Source organism: Lampetra planeri, chromosome 25 (genome assembly GCF_965212315.1).
Source record: "Lampetra planeri chromosome 25, kcLamPlan1.2.h2, whole genome shotgun sequence".
NCBI lineage: Eukaryota > Metazoa > Chordata > Hyperoartia > Petromyzontiformes > Petromyzontidae > Lampetra > Lampetra planeri.
In genome coordinates, this window is record NC_136131.1 from 2,122,064 (window position 1) to 2,138,543 (window position 16,480).

The following is a 16,480-nucleotide window of genomic DNA, read 5'->3' on the forward strand; positions in this document are numbered from 1 at the left end:
GTATTGCATGATGCAGACAGAGCCGTTGGCTTTGCATTCCGTCTCTGTGTAGGTGATGGTGGATATGCACGTGGTTTGTAATCCAGCAGCGAGGGTTGGTAGATCGCACAGACGTTGCGAACCTCCCTACCCCGTGGGTGGGCATCGAGGAGAGTACAGTACAGCAAACATGCGGACTCCACGTGTTCCGTCTGTGTGGGATAGAGTGCTTCCCCCTCGCACGCGTAGGTTTTCTCCGGGTTCTCCAGTTTCTTCCCACATGTAAACGCTCTAATTGGTCAATAATATCTTAATATATAGAGGACAGCAGAGCTCAGGTAATTGTAGGTAGAGCCGGCTCGCCGTCTGGCTATATCTGCCATCTCACTTGTTTGTGGTTCCTCCTCGTGCCTCTGTGTCGTTCGAGAGTGAGTGAATACAAGTTGATATTAGACGTTAGATACAATACATGTGCATGGTAGCACGTTTGCTGTGAGCACCGTTAATTTGGCCTTGCGCAATAGCGCGCTCTTGGCATAGCCAGCGCACAGGGCGCACGTCTCGCTGTGTCGGGGGAACTCCGGGCAGTTTTCCGTGCCAAGGCTGGGCATCGGACTGCCAAACGCAGTGGTCCACGACCCAGGGTGGTCACGTTGAAATCACGCCGTGCGGACGGAAACATCGCAAGCACCAACTGCAACGGGGTTGGCTGGCCACATCTAAGGCAACGGGAACGCGCATGATGAATTCGTGGTTAACATGAATTCACGCGTGCACGAATGGGTGACTGGACGATAACATGAGTGTAGAAATGGGTGAATTAATGGTTGAATTTATGACGGATAACGTGAATTAATGAATACATCGAGGTATGCTTACATTGCTGAATGAATTATTTTTTAATGGATTAACGAATAAGTGAATGTATTATTGCACAAATCAACAAAAAAATACATGGATTAATTAAACTCGACTTTGTTTAATATTTTCGCGGATAGTCGAGTTGCAAACAAGAGGAGTTATGCAATTGCAGTTCACAGGACATCCTCCATAAAGGATATTAAGGCCCTCCAATTAGTCTGGGTTTAAACTATAACTTTACTACGAAATATATTTATCTTGCCAGGTCAGGCCCACTGAGCTATGTAGCTCTTTTTCAGAAGCGACCTGGCCACAAATGACAGCTCAACGTAGTGGCTTATCGCGTGGAAATATATAGCAGCCAAATGCTTTAAACGCACTTTGATTTTAAATGTGGAAGGTAAAACCGGATGACCCGGAGAAAAATCCACGCGGCCACTGGGAGAGAGACACGCAAACTCCAAATATACAGCAGCAGGCGTCAGGGTCGGGATCGAACCCACGACCTCCTCCGCACCAGGCCAAGGTAGTCAACGTCTCCTCGCCACCATGGCAAGATGAATGCCCTCTGCAGCATTTTCACGTTGCATCTGCCCATTTAAAATCGCGCCGCTGTTAACAAACACAAATTTAAAAACCATAACAACCACGCAACGCTATTCTATTCCACCACTGAGTCGTTAGCGGCGGGAGCCCTCTTCGCCAAATGGACTACGCTTGGGTGGGAACTTTCTCTTACGACGAGAAGTCGTCGTTCTTGGCTGTCACGTTGCAGCATTGACACCCCCCCCCCTGTTTCAGCGTTGATATCTCGTTGTATTCCGCCCAGTTTGCGTGCCCCTACCGTTTGGTTTCCACTCTCAGCAAAAAAGAAAAAGTGGTGGGGAGGGGGGGTTACAGTTGTTTGAAGGTGTCCTTTTAGGGAAATCGTTCCCTTGTAATTGGTATTCAAAACTAAAATAATAAATGACGTTACAGTGCGGGAGCCCTTGACCATTAATGGGCTTTTTTTCCCTTTTCTCTCCCGCCTCCTCGCAGAAGCGTGGCGGGCGGCTACCAAATAAGGCGTCCTGGGGAATCTGGCGTTCTCGCGAAAGTATTTCGCACGTGGAATGCAGCCGTGTGGGTGACGGTATAAAAACGGGAAGCACGCGGTCAAAACGCCCCACCAAAAACTGTGTTCGCCTCGGAAATCTCTCGCACGCAAAAAATACAAAAACGAGCCGTAAAAAGGTAAGAAAGTACGCGTTTTATTTTGTTGGCGCTGCTTGCTGACGGCGGTGTATCGAGTTTTTTTTTTCGTCCTCGGGTTACTTGTGGATTTGGGTAACACACGATATTGTCTGACAAACTCTGCCCTGAGTACTGTGGGGTTGTTAGAAGCTAGAGAGTTCGATCAAAAATCAAGTTCGACAACAGCACAATCGTACGAGTTGAGCGACTTTCTAAAAAAAACTACATTTTAAGCTGTTGAAATTGTCGACTCACGTGTGTGTGTGAATTTAAACGTGATACAAATGTAAACCTGCAATGTTAATAGGGCATGTGCAGAGTGAGGACTGCGCAAACAATCTGCATTTAATTCAATTTAGCAAATGGAATAACAACGGATTGTGTGCAAGCGATACTTCTTGGTTCGATGTCACTTAAATTGGCATCACCTGTACAGGGAAACTTTTCCTCGTGTTAGCTGCTGCTGCTGTTGGGGTAATGTGCAAAGTGGACCGTAGTCAACGTTGATATTGTAAATCGTTCGTATTTGAAAACGTTGATGTTGTAAAATGTTGATGTTTTAAGACGTTGATGTTTTAAAACCAGCGGTGGCACAATTCTGACACATCGTGTGACACCTGCACGGTGACTGTGTGGTACTGCAGCAGCAGCCACCACCACCACCATCATCATGTGCGACGAGGAGACGACGGCTCTTGTGTGCGACAATGGCTCTGGGCTTTGCAAGGCGGGCTTCGCGGGAGACGATGCCCCCCGCGCCGTCTTCCCCTCCATCGTGGGGCGGCCCAGACATCAGGTAACGACGGGTCCCGGTGCCATCATCACCGCGTCCACCTCTCAGAGCTGAGCGCGTAACACGAGAGAGAGAGAGACGCGCGCACGCGGGGAGGCAATCTTCACGTGCCGTCGTTTTTTGCGGTGTGGTTGGGGTTTTAAAAAATATTTTTTGGGGGGGTTAGAGAGCGGTTTTGTGTTTGTTTTGTGTGTGTGGTGTCGACACTGCTCTGTCGCGAGACGCACAACCTTGGTGGCTGGTGGCCTCACCAAGCGGTTGGAGAGACAACGAAGGGGATTTCAACAGCGTTGCTTCAAAGCCGGGGGGCGGGGGGGAAGGCTTATTAGTACGCTGCGAATGTTGCAAAAGAGACCCAGTTCGAGCTCGGTGGATATTTGTTTTTTGGAAACCCAGCAAAAGGGCATCGCTCTAGGACGCCGACTGAGTGACCTTGGGGTGCTCTCTAGCTCATCGGATCCCTGCAGTGCAAACACAGATTCTGATTCTGAAACGAGGCACGCTGGAAGCTGCGTTGTTCCACGGTCGACACGGAGTCTCTGGGGCCGTCAAGCTGCCGAGTTTCGTCGCGATTCACCCAGGGAGACTGAGCCGACCGCAAGCAGATGGGCTGCTGTGGCCTGAATGACGACCCAGCCACGCCACGTGTGTCTGAATTAGTGAGTTAGTGAGTTTCGATTTAAAGCTTTCGTGACTGCAGGGATTCATCTTCTTGGTTCTTTCGGTAAAGTCACGTAGTGACTGCAGGGATTCATCTTCTTGGTTCTTTCGGTAAAGTCACGTAGAAGGGAAATAATAAAATAATACAAATAAAACATAGAAAAATGCTTTATTTTTATTATTTTATTATTTCCCTTCTTCGTGAGTTTACCGAAAGAACCAAGAAGAGTTAGTGAGTGTGTGTGAGTTATTGTGAGTTAGTGAGTGTGTGTGAGTTAGTGAGTTAGTGTGAGTTAGTGAGTGTGTGTGAGTTAGTGAGTTAGTGAGTGTGTGTGAGTTAGTGAGTGTGTGTCGGGTCCCTCCAGTGGGGAGCGCTAGTGTAGCGGTAAGCGCGCTGCGCTACGAACCTGCCCACCCGGGGTCGTATTCTGCTCACGGCCAACACAAGTGACGATGATCTGAACCGGTCCTGGGCCTCCCCTAGGTCGACTCGGCCTCAAATGAGTTCCTGGTGCGATGTGTAAACATCGCCACTGGGGAGACAAAGGCGGCCGGGCGTGGTGCAGGCCACCCCCCCCCTCGTGTACCGTGCTGGCCTTCATAGGTGCTCGCTAACAGCACTTACCCCAACAGTCTGTGCAGGCTATACGGGGGATCTTTGTCTTTTGTGTCTTGTGTGTAGACATTCGTTAAATCGAAGTGAACACATAGAATACACTCACTGGTTGTTATACTTGATGTGGTAGGCTGAGTTGGGATTTTTTCCTTAAATAAAACAACGCGCAATTTATTTTGTGATGTATAACTGACACACAATATAGTTCAATGACAAATTAAGGTTGAATAAATACATTTTCCATTTGGTGAATTTATAAGGCAAATTTCATTAGGGTATTTTGCGTTGATTTATTTTAAGGTTTTACAAGTACAGTGTACACTAATAGTTCAGTTTTAGTTATCAGCTGTCACATATAAGCATTTACAGATTTTCAAATTAATTTGTTAGCGTGTATGTAAGACGAGCCTGTTCCCAGTTCTATTCCTCTTTTGATACAATGCAGCGTACACGGGCAATGATCACTGTTGAGATAAGCCATAATGAATACAGCATTATGATGTAACTGTCTCTCTTAATGAATCTGCCACAGAATCCATCCCATCGTTAATGCCTTTTCATTCGGTGGTTGAATAACGGCTCAAGTATCACAGCCAACAATCTTTATTTAAATGTTAAAGCTTTCGAGACCAATATTGTGATTAAAAATCGTTTTTTTATGGGGTCATCGCGTGAGTAAAACTGTTGTGTCGTAAAGCCTCCTCCACCCGACACAGCCAATTAATGAAGTTGTCACGTGAACAAACGTGCCAATTCGTTTCTGCTTCAGCACTCCGGGGTATAGGAAGAAACTTGATAAATTGGCTGTCGGCTACAGGAGGGTGCATCGTAACCATTCTACTCACACGATCTGACCAAGAAATCAAATATGAACCGGCAATCTGCGTTGTGATTCGCTAAGCACATGGGCTTGCCCTGTGGAGTGGCTCATGGGCAGTGAGGTATGTTGTGTTACACGAGGAGACTTTTGTTAATTTGGGGAGCAACGTGGACATTTAGTTTGTGAAGAGTCTGGTGTAACAGCGGGCAGTTTCCACGTATCGATCTTCATGCATCTGTACGAACAGCAACATTACCTGTGCACCTTACGTTTAGTATTCAGAAACAAACACGCGCTTCTTGCAAAGCGTGCCTAATATGCTTGTTTTTATACATATGATCGGTTTTGGGAGGGGGGGTGGATAAGATTGGGTAAAAGGCCTCGTTTTTGTCCTGGTTCTGACAGAAGTGGCGTAATCAGGCACGGTCAGGTTGAGGTGCACATGGGAGCCCCACTCTATAGAGGTCCTGCTGCTGCTGCTGTTGGTGGCTGCAGCTCAACAGAAGAAGCACGTGGGAGGACCAGGACAAAAAAGGCCTTTTAGTCCACGTAGGCCTCTTTACTCCCTACTATCCGGCACAGGCCGCGCTCTGAATCTGTGCCAGTCGTCACGTTGCACAACTCCGGGGAGCTTTCTCTGCCGACGTATCGAACTTGCCCCTGTGTCAACAATGTCCAATTGGCAGTCTGGTGCCACGTTCTATGCTCATTATATACCCTTTTAGAAAGGAAAAAAAACGAACCGCCACTGGAATAAAAAATTTAACTGAGATTCACGAAGGGAAACTACTATGGGAGCTGGGCGAGGTTGAACTTCCTCGTACCAACAAAGGTAATGGGCATGAGGTCACTTGGACTGCAGCGCGTGCATTCCCCCCTACACTGACCTGGAGCTTGGCCACCACAGTCCTCGTGACTTACATTCACTCGCGGGGATTTGTATCCTGAAATGTAGCTCCTCTGAGCATGTCTGGGTCAACATTTAACGATGTCCGTGTCGCTGAGATGTCACGGTGTTCATTGTGTTCTAGGTAACGTGAAGACACGTTAACAGGAGGGCCGCAATCAGGTTATCGTCTCTTTGTTGCGACCCAACACAATGGACCGTGTAGTAGACCACTCTGGGCTGCACTCCTTCATTGGAGGAGGCAAAGTAAAACGCCGCAAACTCCCTCTCCCGAAGCCCTCTCGTGGCTAGCAGGCCTCGCCATTGGCGCGTCGCTCTCGCGCTTATTGCCATCGTGCGCCAGAATAGAGAGCGATTATGAAATAGTGACATGTTCTCGATCTCACGATCGAGATACGAAGAATCGTTATTTAAAGTTGTTCACATTATGGTTTTTCTCTCTCTCTCTCATGATTTTAAAGTCGGTCACGTAGTTTTTTTGTTTTGTGTATTTAGCTGTCGTACGGCATTCAGTTCCTAACGCCTGAGCCTCAACTCGGCTCGTGTGCCTCGTCTCGACAAGTTTCCTGGACTTTGGGTGACCAGGCGGGATGGGACTATAGGGGAGGGTGGGGGGTGGGGTCCAGCAATATCCTGGTGCCACTCACGGCCATACAAGGGGATTGACTTCCAAGATCGAGTTGTGGTTTGGGGGATCTCGAGGGGGCGTGCGACATTTGAAGAGGACTCGCCCACGTCAACGTTGGAGTCCGCGGCAGATCACGGGCCTCCAGCCGAGTGGCACTGTGGCACAGCGGTCGTCTCGCAGTGTACTATGGGACCTCTTTCGCAACCGCGCATAGCCGAGCGTGCCAAATCGGAGGAGGTGCAATCTCAAGGCCACCGTTTAAAAAAGAATCCCAGTCGGGCATCGACTCAACCATCGTCGTCATCTCTCCGCGGTCGTGGGTGTGACGGACACGTTTTGTCCGTACGGGAATTGTTGATGTGACATGGACTGGTGCTTGCAATAGGAATGTGGGATTGGCATCACTGGCTCAGGGTGGCTAAAAAAAGAGAAGATCCCTGGCGAAGGGAAGTTCACCTCTTGAATGCCGAAGGAGCCGGGAAGCGAGAGGAGAGGGGTAGTGGTGGTGTATTGGTGGCAGTGGTAACCCATGTGGGCAGGATGAGGCTCTTAAGGGAAAGACGTGGACATTTCACGGGCAGTTTATAATGCGTTCCTAGTAATAAGAAATCATTCACATAAAAATGGATGGCCACAGCGAAGTTCGTGATCTATTATTGATTTTTAATTTCGGTAGTAAAAGTATTTGGATAAATTATGACATTTTAAAATAATAATGATCAAAGTGCAGTATTTTTTTATTTGAAAATGTAATGAATGTTTAAAGAACATGACTTTAGCATCCAAACCGATTCATTATTTTACTGAACGTGTAAGTCTGGCAGAGTTGTGGATTTATGTCTCATATGTGGTTTCATAACTCTTAACAGAGTTAATGATGTCGTTCTGAAAATGAAAATTAACATACATTAAGCGAATGATTATTGTTTTTTATTGTAACATAGCAATTACTATTTTTCTTCAATCGATTTTAGCACATGTACAGTCTCAAGTAATGCATATGTTTGCATTTACAGCGGTGGGTGGACCGGTTGGATAGTTCTGACACGGTAGCACTGTGCTTGTTAACCCTGCCGATCTTTGTATGAATCTTGGCCACGGGGAACACTCAGTGGGCAGAAGATGTCTGAGCAGTAACCGCCCGTCACCGCATTACTTGCCTCCCTCCACCTTGTCTCTCTCACCGCACACATATTTATGTCACGGCTTTTAAATTCATTAGCAGCGTGTTTACGCGATCTACTTCGTGACGCGTTCCTGGTTGAGGTCTTGTTAATCCTCAAATCTTTTCATATATTTATTATTTCTTTTTCTTTATTCAGTTTCCTTTCTAGCACGTAACCCCGACTGCATATTCAGGGAGTCAGGGGCCTCGACCCAATCTTTGTTGTCGTTGTTGCTGCAGCCACTGCAGTGTCTGGGAGTGGCCCGCGGACACCTTTGTTAGACACGTGACGAGCAAAGTTAGCCAATTGCCCCATCTCGGTCGGGATGGCCGGGTTGTTTTTTTAAAATCTGAGCTCACGTCACGGTGGGGTGGGTTGGTGGCTGCCGGTTGGTGAGAGCAATGAGACGGAGCCTCTACTCCACCACTATGAAAACAAAATCAGAATAGGTTTTTACCCTTTCTGGCAATTTAACAGGAGGTGTTAAGATGTTCTAACGCCAAATAGAAACCTTTCACAAGGATTCAAGTCCGCATTAACCACACATTATTGTGGTGAACATGCAAATAAACTCTGATAATATATGGCATTGTCTTTGAAACTGATTGGGCTACACCAGAGCCTGCCCTCTTTATGGCCTAGTTTCACTACCAGTGTAAGACCAGAGAACGCCAAAGGCGAACAGGACAAGGACAATGCACGGACCAGAGTATTTAGAGCTCGGGGTGAGCAAGAGGTGTCTGTTTCGTGTTTGGACATCTTAATGCCTGTTTTATTGCCAGAAAGGGTAAAAGCTCGTCTCATTTTTCGGTAAAGTCAAGTAGATAAAAAAAATCACCACGTTTCGATCGCAACACAAGCAATCGTCTTCAGGTAAAAAAATACAGCAGGCAGACTGCTAAGGCAGGAATAAATATCTATTTATAAATACATGCCTCAGCAGTCTGCCTGCTGTATTTGTTTTTACCTGAAGATGATTGCTTGTGTTGCGATTGAAACGTGGTGATTTTTTTTTTATCTACTTGATTTTACCGAAAAATGAGACGATTTTTTTTTCTATCTACGTGACTTTATGGAAAGACCCAAAGAGTATGAATTCCTGCAGTCACGAAAGCTTTACGTCAAGATCTAGTCTTATTTTTCATACTTTGGTACTTGCAAATACGTCCCGTGATATCTACTCCACGAAGTTGGTGCCATTGGCCCACAGGAGACTCATCTACCTGGGGTAGTCCTTGTTTGTATTACCCAGGGCCCCAACTACCCTCATGTGGTGGTGCCCTCGTCACGACTGGAGCGGTTCCATCTGCCCTTTGGTGGTCGCGTTTAATTCGGGGTGCCACGGCCCCTTGACCTGAGCCCTCTCTCCGTCTTGGCCACCACTGTTAGGCAGCTGCTCGTGAGCTTGTCCATCTGCCACTGTTGGAGGGGGCTGTGGGACTTGAGGATTTCTGAATAATATTGCTCCACGTGATATCGTAAGCTGTACAGATTCCGCCATCTCTCCAAATTGAACCTACCAGGATTTCAGTGTCGAAACCAATGATGATTAGAATCCTTCGATGAACAGTAGAGGGATGCTCTGTATTACCAGTAGCATTAACTCGATATCTTTAACTTAAATACATACGTTCAAGAAATGTACCTTATTTATGTATACATACATGCAGATAAGGTGAACAATAGCACTAAAAATAAAGTGTAATCTCGACTATTCAAATCAGTTCACGAGGGCCTCACCTATGCAGCCCATGTGACCTAAGTTGTAGTGTGTGTATGTTAACACACTGTGTGTTAAGGGGCCGTCCATAAATGACGTCACTCACCAAGGGGGGAGGGGGGTCAGACATTTGTGACGATGTGTGACGAGGGGGGGGGGGTTGAGAAATGTGACGTCACATCAAAATGCGCAACTTTAAATAAATATAGACGTTTTAATAAACGTTTTCTCCTACAACATCAGAGTGCAGCGCCACAGGAAATACGCACTACAATGAAATACGCACTACAATGACAATAGTTTAAAGCGATTTGAAGCATGTTTTTTTTTTTTGGGGGGGGAGGTTCAGAGCTTTGTGACGTCATATTTGAGGGGGGGGGGTCTGACTTTTTGTGACGCCGTGTGACGAAGGGGGGGGGGGTCAAAAATCGTAATTTATGGACGGCCCCTAAACTACGGTGTGTATGTTAACACTGCGCATGCGAAGCTTGTAAAAGTGACTCACAAATCCAGAACAAAGACTCCCTCCTATTGCCCCCATTCTGTTGGAGGGCTCGAGACACTGCGTGGTCTCTGAGGGCGGTGTACACCATGTGCGTTGAGTTGTATGTAGGTATGTTGAACCTTTTTCGCACCGTACGTAGCCGACCGTGCTAATTGGAGGTGTGTGGGATAAGGACAACAAACTAAACGCGAAAATAAGTTTTAAGGAAGTTAGTTTGTCAATCTCGATGATTTAAAAGTGCATAACTCCAGTGGCTTCCTGATATGGGAAGGACGAGTTGCACAAACAGCATGAGAACAAATATCGGTGACAAGACGAGTCTATCAGAGCCCCAGCTTAGACATGTCGGTGCCCGGGGAAAGGTGCCACCTTCACAATCCCTGTGGGCCACCAGCCTGCCCACTGCTCTGCTTCATTTCTAGAAATTCTGCTGGAAATGAAGCTAAGCGGTCCCACTCCCGCTCCGGGCCTCGCCACGGCAATGGAGGTCCACACTACAAACATGCAGTGTGGAACTTTTACGACGATCCTGCGGGTAGTCGGATATTAATGCGAGGTTTCAACAGCTCCTCGCGTTTGACGTGGGCTCACACTGTGCGTGAGTGAGTGTGGGGAGCGGTGGTGTAGCGGTTAGCGCACGGCGCTACGAACCCGGTGACCCCAGTGAGTTCGATTCCCGTTCACGAGCACCAACACGTGTGACGATTATCTGAACCTGTCCCGGGCCTCCCCTGGATCGACTCGGCCTCAAATGAGTACCTGGTGCTGTGTGTGAAAAATATCGCCACTGGGGAGGCAAAGGCGATCGGGCGTGGTGCTGGCCACCCACCCCTTCTTGTGCCACAGCGCCAGCCTTCATAGGTGCACTTCGCTAATAGCACTTGTCCCAACAGTCTGTTAGGGCTGCACGGGGGATCTTTGTCTTTGGGGAGCGAGCGGTCGTATAGCGGTTAGTTCTCTGTGCTACGAACCCAGCCACCCGAGTTTGATTCCCGCTCACGGCCACCAACGCACCGTGTCGAATACCTGAACCTGTCCCGGGCCTCCCCTGGGTCGACTCAGCCTCGAGTGAGTACCTATGTAAACATTGCCACTGGGGAGACAAAGGCGGCCGGGCGTGGTTTCTGGCCACCCACCCCCTCGTGTGCCACAGTGCCAGCGGCCTTCGTAGGCGCTGCTGGCTGACAGCACTTGCCCGACAGTGTGCTAAGGCTACACGGGGGGGGGGGGTCTTTGTGGTGCGTGCGTGCAGGGCGTGATGGTGGGCATGGGCCAGAAGGACTCGTACGTGGGCGACGAGGCGCAGAGCAAGCGCGGCATCCTCACCCTCAAGTACCCCATCGAGCACGGCATCATCACCAACTGGGACGACATGGAGAAGATCTGGCACCACAGCTTCTACAACGAGCTGCGCATCGCTCCCGAGGAGCACCCCACTCTACTCACCGAGGCGCCCCTCAACCCCAAAGCCAACCGCGAGAAGATGACCCAGATCATGTTCGAGACGTTCAACGTCCCGGCCATGTACGTGGCCATCCAGGCCGTGCTGTCGCTCTACGCGTCCGGACGCACGACCGGTGAGGGCCTTTCGCTTTTGTTTCGGCTCTCGCAAAAGGCGAACTGCTTTGAGGTGTTTGAAAGACAAACAAAGAAAAAAGCCACCAACGCGTGCTCGTGTCTTTATGAATCAACGTAACATTTGGCATGTTCATGAGATCAACGTAATATTTTGACATGTCTGTGAGATGAGCATAGCAGTTGGCATGTCTGTCAGATCAGCATGACATTTGATATGTCTGTGAGATGAATATGACATTTGAAATGTCTGTCAGATGAGCATAGCAGTTGGCATGTCTGTCAGAGCAACATGACATTTGATATGTCTGTGAGATGAACTGAGAAAGGTATGGAGGTATTTCTATGTAAGGAAACTTATCATTGGTAATACTGATAAGGCATGCCTACCTTGTCTGGTCGAGTGGAGGATTCGTAGCACATAACCTTGCCATCCATCTCCATAACATCTTGTTTTGGTGTTGTTGATGCTTAGACTATGTACCATGGACATTGCTTCTGCTTTGAAGCAAATGGGCCAATATCACAATGTCCGTGACGTGTTACGGAGATACATAATACTGTGTCGGTGGATAGTTTGTCTCGTGTAAAGAGTTATCACTTGGAAATGTGGTTCTAAATACAAAGGGGATATCAAACAGTGATCTATTAGACTGAGGATGACCATTGTAGAAGCGAAATAAATAGTCAAATACAGCTCAGGAAAAACTAATATAAAGTTGATTATATTTACAGATGTTTTCGGATCATAGGCTTTGAAATGGAAAGATGTTACTCTACTACTAAAGAATATTTTGTCCCTGTTCTAAAACTGAACAGAATCACTTCTTTTATGTTTAATTTTCCTAGTCCACCGCAACATCTGGATGAAGCTACACGCCCAATTGTTACATTCAGACGACATAGCAGGCGCGGTGAAGCCCGTATTGAGTGTTAGAATACACTCGGAATTGAGTGGCGTGAAACTACGCATGTGAGTGTCGTCAGGCCTCAACACGAACCAAATGTTTATTTTTTCCTGCTCCAGGTATCGTGCTGGACTCTGGCGATGGAGTGACCCACAACGTGCCAATTTACGAGGGCTACGCGCTGCCACACGCCATCATGCGCCTGGATCTGGCCGGACGCGACCTCACGGACTATCTCATGAAAATACTCACCGAGCGAGGATACTCGTTTGTTACCACAGGTACTTGATGGAGCACGATGTCCAAATCAAATGAGAAATAACGCGAATCGATCGCGCGGTGGTATGGGTCAGTGGTTATTCGTTGCAAGGCCACCGTGGGCCACTGACGGCCTCCTGGTGGCCTTTAGTGCGGCCCCCGACAATACACACGGAGCGATAACACCACCCCATCATCATCATCGTGCCGCTGTCACACCGATAATGTCTTATCAGCGAAAGTGCCCCCCCCCCCCACCCGGTATAGGTCAACATTCATCGTCGATAATAATATTCATGATTTCAACTTGTAGCGCACGGTGATCCAGACTGAACACCTATCTGTGTGAAAATGGTTTTCTCCCTTTCGCACTTCTTATTTACTGGGTTGTTGTTATTAACTATTTTCCGCCTTTCCACGAGAACGATTGTTTAAGGGCGCTTTATGAATTTAACTGATTATTGTCGACACCCGCCGTTGCCGTTTCTTTGTTGTTGTGTCGAATAAGCCGAGCGGGAGATCGTTCGAGACATCAAGGAGAAGCTGTGCTACGTGGCGCTGGACTTCGAGAACGAGATGACGATGGCGGCCTCGTCGTCGTCGCTCGAGAAAAGCTACGAGCTGCCCGACGGGCAGGTCATCACCATCGGCAACGAGCGCTTCCGCTGCCCCGAGACGCTCTTCCAGCCGTCCTTCATCGGTGACCCCAGACGCTCCCCCATCACTCCCAGAGGGTCACACACCCCCCCCACCCCCCACGTTGTTTAATCTCGCACACGTGCACGCATCGCCAGGCGTGCACTTGGTGAGGCGAAGTCATCCATAATAGAGTTTTTTTGGAGGTTAGATCGAGTATATATAAATGTGTCGTTAAGCCCCCCACCACAGCCAATTGGTTTGTCACGTAAACAGAACGTGGCCAATTCGTTACTAGTACAGAACACCGGTGTGTTGCAGAGCAAATCCACAACATCCATAACATTTAGTCAGATTCTAAATGTTGTGGATTTACTCTCTAACACACCGGCGTGCTGCACTAGTAACGAATTGGCCACGTTCTGTTTACGTGACAAACCTTACTAATTGGCTGTGTCGAGTAGTGGCGGGTTTAAACAACACATTTATATTTACGTTATCTAACCCAAAAAAACAAAAACCTGTATCACGGATGATTTTGGTCGCGAAAACCTACTTCGTGTTATAGCCATCCAGTGTCCCCGTCGGTCCGTTTGTGACATATACGTCACGCTGCAATTGCAAATGCAACAGGATGGAGCCAGCCCTTGACTCAAGAGCTGCTATCCTGTCGGCGAGTCGCGTTTTATGACAAATAAATAATGGGACTGGGTTACGGCTTTCTGTCGCGTGCCAAGCGTCTGATTGGCACCACGAGGCGCGGTATACACTTGGGGCAACATGACGCTCGCATGCGCGCGACAATGACTCGCGACGGGGGGGTTTGTATCGTCGCATTGAACCAACCGCGCACCTTGTCGATGTTTGTATCGTAGGGATGGAGTCGGCAGGGATCCACGAGACTACGTACAACTCCATCATGAAGTGCGACATCGACATCCGGAAGGATCTGTACGCGAACAACGTGCTGTCCGGTGGCACCACCATGTACCCGGGTATCGCGGACCGCATGCAGAAGGAGATCACCGCCCTGGCGCCCACCACCATGAAGATCAAGGTATCGTCACGCATCCCGTGACGGGAATATGTAACTACCTCGCCTGGTATGCAGGAGGACATGGGTTCGATCTCAACCTTGCCGCCTGTATATTTGGAGTTTACGTGTCGATCTCCCCGTGGTCATGTGGATTTTTCTCCGGGTCTTCTGGTTTTTCCCTCCACATTTAGAAAAATGCGTTTAAGAATAATTGAACCTTATGGCGGGACCCCGGGGCCCCATAAGACCCCGGCTCTCGCATAAACTGCGTTGCGACGTAATTTTATGTCTGTTGAAAGCGAACGATACAGCAATCTATTCCTCTCGACGAGCTCTACACGATGCGCAAATCTAAGTTTAAAAGTTTTGTTTATGACTACGGCAACTTTGGCAACTTGCTTGGTGAAGAACGAGAGGATGGATTTCTGGTAGGTCACGGCGTTTATGTGCAAATTGGGATGGAGTCGCCAAAAATAAATTAACCAATTACGATTTTGACTTCCGTTTATTCGGAACCCCGGGTTCCACCATAATGTTCAATTTACTGCTATACATTACCACAAGGTAAGGCACTCTGTTGAACTATCATTTGCGGCCGGATCGCTGCTGAGAGCTATATAGCTGAGTGTGCCTTACCTGGTACGAACAATATTTTCGTTAAAAATATAAAGTTTTTGTTTATACCAAGACATACATATTAAAAAAGCATTAATTTATAAAATGGGTAAGAGTCTATTAGATGCCTTCATCACAATATGCTCAGAATGATCCCATTCTAAGCAGTCACCGACATACCACAAGCCCTTTGTCCACGAGGTGACACGGTTTCTGCGTAAACTCGCTCTGCATCCACCAATCCCTCCCAGGCAGTGAGTACAGCCTTGGGAGTAATTTCTGATACATTATTTGGGTTGCATATATCATGGGTTGAAGACAAATTTGAGTTTCAACATTATTCAATTAACCTTCGAATGTAAACACAGTTGCAAGATCTTCCTGCAATTGCACTACTTTGAGGCCCATTGAGGCATTCTTTGGTAAAAGTAACAAGAACCCCACCACCAAAATAAAATGATGGTGACACATGAGTGTCGCGATTATGATGATGTTTGTAATGATGGATGTTGATGACGACAATTGTGAGGATTATGATTGTTATGATGATGATTATTATTGTCATGATGATTGAGATGATGGTTTTTGTTGATGAGTGTGGATTATGATTGTGATGGTAACGATTGTTGATGATGATGATAATTGTGATGATGATTGTGGTGATGATTATAATTGTGACGATGATTGTGATGATGATTACTGTTGTTGGTGATCGTGATGATGACTGTTATGATGATGATTATTGTAATGATGATTGTGATGATGATTGTCCTGACGATTGTTCGCAGATCATCGCCCCGCCTGAGAGAAAGTACTCGGTGTGGATCGGCGGGTCAATCCTGGCTTCGCTCTCCACCTTCCAGCAAATGTGGATCAGCAAACCCGAGTACGATGAAGCTGGGCCCTCCATCGTGCACCGCAAGTGCTTCTAGCCCGGCGGCGCGCGGCCCCGCTCGCGACAGCAGCGGACATTTAACGGCGGCCGTTGATGTGAACAGCCCGAAAGTGAAATGACCGGCCGATAATATCGCCATATGGAAAGAAATGCAACGTTGTAATGTGTACTACGTTTACTGAAATACCGTAATTTCGGTTAAACCCAAAAAACTCACATTTAATGTACGATTTATCAGATATTGTCGATTTAACGTTCATTAATACTCGCATTTAAAAACAAAAAATAGACTGTTGACGTTTCGCTTCTATTTTGTTTATGTTGTTACTGGTAAGGTGCACAGCAAGGCATTAACACTCGTTTGCATTCTCTGACATCACCTGCGGGCGGTGGGAGCGCTTAGAACGGCGCCTCTGGCGTGGGACTCGGTGGGCTCCCCACAAACAGGCCGATGCGCACATCTTGTCCTTGTTTGGGATTGTTTTTGTTAAAGACAAGCCACAGTAGCAGTGCGAGTGTGGCCATGCTAATACCAAAACTATGGGCCGCGTAGTAAACCCACTGGAGTTTTGTGCTCCTTCAACAGAGGAGGAGGAACGGCCAAATGATACACTCTCTCTTCAGAAGCCCTCTAACGGCTCGCAGAGCTCGTCATTAGCACTTAGCTCC

General features: G+C 47.7%; 1 protein-coding gene across 2 annotated transcripts; it reads left to right on the forward strand.

Annotated features, from left to right (window-relative positions):
- Positions 1-1,958: 1,958 nt before the first annotated feature.
- Positions 1,959-16,102, forward strand: LOC144727231 (actin, gamma-enteric smooth muscle). Of its 2 annotated transcripts, none has more exons than XM_078605903.1 (7): positions 1,959-2,073; positions 2,718-2,869; positions 11,141-11,465; positions 12,491-12,652; positions 13,138-13,329; positions 14,141-14,322; positions 15,705-16,102. In XM_078605903.1, the coding sequence occupies exons 2-7, from the start codon at positions 2,744-2,746 to the stop codon at positions 15,846-15,848; spliced, it is 1,131 nt and encodes a 376-aa protein (XP_078462029.1). In that variant the 5' UTR covers positions 1,959-2,073; positions 2,718-2,743; the 3' UTR covers positions 15,849-16,102. The 2 variants fall into 2 exon arrangements, with proteins under 2 accessions (XP_078462029.1, XP_078462030.1); XM_078605904.1 differs by having other exon boundaries at positions 1,991-2,073; positions 2,721-2,869.
- Positions 16,103-16,480: the final 378 nt, after the last annotated feature.